The sequence below is a fragment of the Ictalurus punctatus genome, chromosome 21 (genome assembly GCF_001660625.3).
Source record: "Ictalurus punctatus breed USDA103 chromosome 21, Coco_2.0, whole genome shotgun sequence".
In the NCBI taxonomy this organism is placed as follows: domain Eukaryota; kingdom Metazoa; phylum Chordata; class Actinopteri; order Siluriformes; family Ictaluridae; genus Ictalurus; species Ictalurus punctatus.
In genome coordinates, this window is record NC_030436.2 from 2,522,501 (window position 1) to 2,527,500 (window position 5,000).

General features: G+C 43.5%; 1 protein-coding gene across 2 annotated transcripts in view; it reads left to right on the plus strand.

Annotated features, from left to right (window-relative positions):
• Positions 1 to 5,000, plus strand: part of ephb2b (eph receptor B2b) — a 166,449-nt gene that overhangs the window by 107,626 nt on the left and 53,823 nt on the right. The window contains exons 4-5 of one of the 2 annotated variants that reach the window (XM_017451045.3): positions 716 to 871; positions 3,418 to 3,747. In XM_017451045.3, the coding sequence (XP_017306534.1) occupies positions 716 to 871; positions 3,418 to 3,747 (486 nt within the window). The remainder of the gene's footprint in view (positions 1 to 715; positions 872 to 3,417; positions 3,748 to 5,000) is intronic. The other variant, XM_053674009.1, reaches the window with a different exon arrangement.

A 5,000-nucleotide genomic window follows, 5' to 3' on the forward strand; every position in this document is an offset into this window, starting at 1 on the left:
TACAGTACACCACTTCGTTCCTGCGGTCGGAAAATTCTGTTGTTGTTTGTTATGGCGATATAATGATGTCTCTCAGGGATCCAAGCACTCCATGTGAACCATTAATAACACATTTTAACTGAGAGATCCTGACATAACTTACTGTTTAACCCAGACAGAAGAGTGGAAAAAAAGACCAGTTTAAGTTACTCAGGGAAATTTTCCTCATTCTACTCTTGGGTCCAATGCAATAAATAAAAAAGCATTTGATACAGCGCCCAAGCAGGTGCAATGCATTTTGGGAGGTCTTCCCAGGTCAGGAGCAATGGAAGGTCTATGAAGTTAAAAGGAAAGTGTTCACTAAACTTGAGAATGGAAGGACTAACATTTATATGTGGAATGGTAGAGCTCAGCTATGCTGGCAAACCCCATGCTTTGTCGCAATAATGGTTTATGATTAATTCCTCCTCCTTCTCTAGCCCCTTCTCTCTCTGTCTCAATTCTCCCTGAAAGAGATGACATCCGTGAGCAAATCACAGGAAATGGAGCACTCTTAATGTGTCAGGAGGGAGCAAAGGGGTTTCAGTAATTCAGTTCAGAATGCTGTATTTGCCTAGCCTCATCTCAGAATGGTTCAGCTTCTCTCCCATGGCCCATAATTTCCTTCCCATGCCTGTACCCTTGGCAAATGTGAAGAATCGAATCCTCATTCTACTACTGATTTTCTGTCTTCCAGCATGCCAGTCGGGTTTCTTCAAGCCAGCGCAGGGCGACGAGGCGTGTCTGCCATGTCCCATCAACAGCCGCACCACCAATGACGGTGCTACCAACTGCGTGTGCCGCAACAACTACTACCGCACCGACTCGGACCCCATCCAGATGCCCTGCACAAGTACGTCACCCCGATGGAACTCCACGTTTAGTGGAGTGCTAACAGTCAGCTAACAAAATGTCATCCTCTGTTCATTCTCAGAGATGTTATTGTTCTAGTGTCGAGTAAACTGTCCTTTAAATCTTCAGAACATTTCAAGAACGTCTTCCGATTATAGAAATATTTACACATAATATACAAGACCACCACAGGTCCCGATATGTACGTCGTTCAATGTTGCAACTGATGCATTGTTTCACCTGTCTCTAATGTTCACAAGGTTTAGCTACACTGCTTACTTACAGATAAGAGGGGAGTAAAAGATGCGTTTGGAACTGTAACGTGACGAGATGAGATTTCATTCCGTCGCTGCGACGCTGTGTATCCTGGACCCTAGGATGCCTAGAGACTGAGAAACCCACCACCCGAGCTGACGGGTCTAAATTGTAGAGGTTGCACAAGGTTCCAAATCAGCTCCAAATAGCAACTTCTTCAGTCCTGTTACATGCCTAAGTGTTCCCACGTTCATCATATTATTGTTACAAGATAAATTAGACAAATTGCATCAGAACCCGTTGCTTTTCTAAGTGATTTTACGTTTATAATCCAGGCAATTCAGAGATTCAAAACCCTTTTTTTGTTTTTAGTCCCGTTACATTTGTGAGTCTTTCCACATTCTTAACCCGAATAATTATGAGAGAAATCTCCAGTCTGAATTCAACTCGCCTACAAATCCCAACCACGTGCGACATTTTCAATCGGTAACCTTATACGTGATATCTTTGCATTGATAATGCTGACCAAATTCTCAGTTCTGTGGTATCTCTGTACGTCGAGTATGACAACAGCAGCACATAGCCTTCAGCTAAACCTTGACCTCCTACATCAGAGAGAACAGGTTAAACCTCTGTCGCCACAATGCAGTCTCTGTTTATTCCCTCTGGCCTCGGAGCAGTCCAGGTTACAGACTAGCAGAGGAGGGCACGGCCTCTTTGTAGACACACAGGAGGCCGATGCTGCCAAAGCTGCCTTCACCATTGTCCGCGCTGTGTTTTCATTTCTGTTTGAAAGCGATGGTGAGGAGAGCAGGAGGAGGGCAGAGAGAACGAGCAAGGGGGGGAAAAAAAGCCAGCGAGGGAAATAGAGAGAAAGCAATAGAGAAAGGAAGATCACTTGAGCTGTTTGACAAAAGGCATTTGCATAAGGCCAGCCCTGGGAGCAGAGCAGCTGTTGTGAATAAGAAAACAGCATCAACGTCACCGAGCTGCCGCTCAGCAGGCTTCACACTGATTAAAGACTGGAAAGGAGCACATCTGAGAGCTCCAAAGAGCTTAACACCGCCCATTACCACCCGCTTTCCCTAGGAAGGCAATGTTTAGGAACAGTTTTGCGTGCAATAAAGGGGGCCATCATGGGTTTGCCCTTCAGAACTGGAGATGTCTCATAATGGGGATGTGATTAAAAGGGTCATAAATGAGCTATCAGTTGGACATTTTTTTCTTTTCAAACTTCAAGAGGGGTTGCGTCTTGGTTATCTCATTAGCCCCCAGAGAACAGGATACACTAATTAGAACCACATGCCTGCTACAGATAAATACGTGGTATTGTTTGTTTTAGATGGGCCGTCTATCGAGTAAAAATAGGAGCCCCTATAGATGCAAATTTCCGTCAACTTTCTTTGGACATGTTTTTGAAATGTGTAAACATATTGCACTGTATTTGCTGAGAAATTTCATCCTGTGGATTTTCTTTCTGAACCACGAGTGAAATTTTACCAGTCTTGAATGTGACGTAGCTCTCAGTATGAGCTCGTAGCCTCCAGTGAGCAGTAAACCTGCATTTCCTGTCGTTAATTAGTGCCAAGTGATGTTGGTTTGATGTAGACCAGTATGACGCAACCCTGTAATTGCAGCGTTCCAAATCATGGTGCAGTACATTGTTTTTACACAGAGCACATATGAATTAGCTGCAGAACCGGACTAAACAAAAATTCAGGACGCAATTGCGGTTTGGAAACATTTCTGGCGTAATACTTTGCTTGAGAAACAGGCTGTTTTCGAACAGATCGGGATTTGTCCGAGAGTAATGACTCAGATCTCAGACAGAGAACTAACAAATATTTCCAACCTCTACATTTCTCTTAAGCCTTATCGGGACCGTAATGGTTTTACACGGATAGCTGGGGTAATTCCCTCTCTTACAGGTCTTAACCAGTGAGTTTATTTCTGCCCAGATGTCAACATGTTATGAAAGGAGGAATATTTTTTAAGGATCCATAGCATCCATTTGTATTAGAAAGGAAAAGAACGTCAATCAAGAATGTCATACAGATAGATTAAATTGACCTTCATAATGACCGCTACAGCTAGTATAAGGCCTCACTTTATATTCATATACTCCATGCCTGTAGTATTCTTAAATAAATATCTCCATGTGTGATACAAACACGTCTTAAAGAAAATGAGAACCTTTCAAAGAGGGATTTAGTATAAGCTTGGAACTATTTGTTGGTCATCTTTACCTTTCAGTCACATAACACCAAAGTGTGCGCGCGTGTGTGTTCACAGCTGTACCATCGGCGCCGCTGAACGTGATCTCCAATGTGAACGAGACATCACTGAGACTGGAATGGAGTCCTCCGCGTGAGAGTGGCGGGCGCGGTGATGTCGTTTACAATGTGATCTGTAAGAGCTGCGGTGGCAGAGGCTGTACACGATGCGGAGACAACGTTCAGTTCACACCACGCCAGCTGGGCCTCACCAACACATGGGTCTACATCAGTGACCTGCTAGCTCACACACAGTACACTTTTGAAGTGCAGGCTGTCAATGGAGTTTCAGACCAGAGCCCACACTCACCCCAGTACGTGTCTGTCAACATAACAACCAACCAGGCTGGTGAGTTTCTTTTAATTTCCCTTTTTTTTTTTTTTTTTTTTTTTTTATTTAGCTGGTTTTTGTGTTTGGTCAGATTCCGGACACTTAAAACATTAAGACAACTTCTTAATGCATAAAATACTGACAATAACAGCAAAGAGAAAATGTCATCTAATTACACAAAACAAATGGAAAGATCTAACATGCCGAGTTCTCGATTCTGGTTGATCAGAAGGTGATGATTATAACAGCAGCTCTGACAGGAGTGATGGCTTCTGGGAAAAACCACAGGTTTATACTAATCTACTAATAGTAATATGTTGTGCTTTTAATGACAACCACCAAATACTGAGACTTGTATGGCAAACGCTTCACCAAATTGGATTTAAAAAGTGTGCAATTGCTAATATGGTGAAGTTTTGTGTAAGATGATGTTTGGTTAACATTTTTGGAAGGAGTCTCCCATGTCAGCGCTTTGTAACGCTCGGAGGAAAACGTCTGCCTGGGAAAGTGCTCATGACAGTAGGCTTTGCGGATTCTCCAACAGGCCGAGCTGTGTTGTTTGTCTTATTCATTTCAAAAGTGAGGGGGGGGGAAAAAACGACAGGCTGGTGAGAGAATGACTGTTTAGAGCTGCTTCGTTCACTACCTTCTATTTTAGGTAGCTACAGTTAGCCCCACGGGTCCTTGGGGCTCGGTCAGTGACTTAACGAAGTATTTTTCAGCAGACACTGTAATGCTATGTGGCCTCGTTCCTGATTATCCTTTTGTGGTTGTCCTTTGTTTCACATACATTCTATACAAATGCTATAGAGCTGGAACTTAATAAACACACTCTCGTTCAGACGATGCTACCCGCAGCAGATGCGGCTTGATGGCCTACTGGTCTTACAGCTGTGAGCTCATCATCTCTGAAAGGGGTGCTGACAATTAAAGCACAACTTCATGCCTGCTCCATTTCCTCTCGACCAGTCAGTGATTGCACTGCCCAGCATACATAACCACATCTCCTCCCAAGCTCCCGGCAGTATGCCTCAGTTTATGAAGACATTAAGAATAAGCTCCACAAGATTTGATGTGATATACACAAGCTTAAACCGTAAACTGGTCTCTGGCACGCTCCCAGAGCGCTTAGAGCCAGAGAAAGGGAGAGATTTTTGTTTTAAATAGGAAATAGGGGGGGCTTCTAGCTTCTGATTAGATAAACATTTTACATCTCATTGCAGTGACAGAGGCTTGAGAATTTTTTCCCAATCAGATGGTGCTGTAGCAAC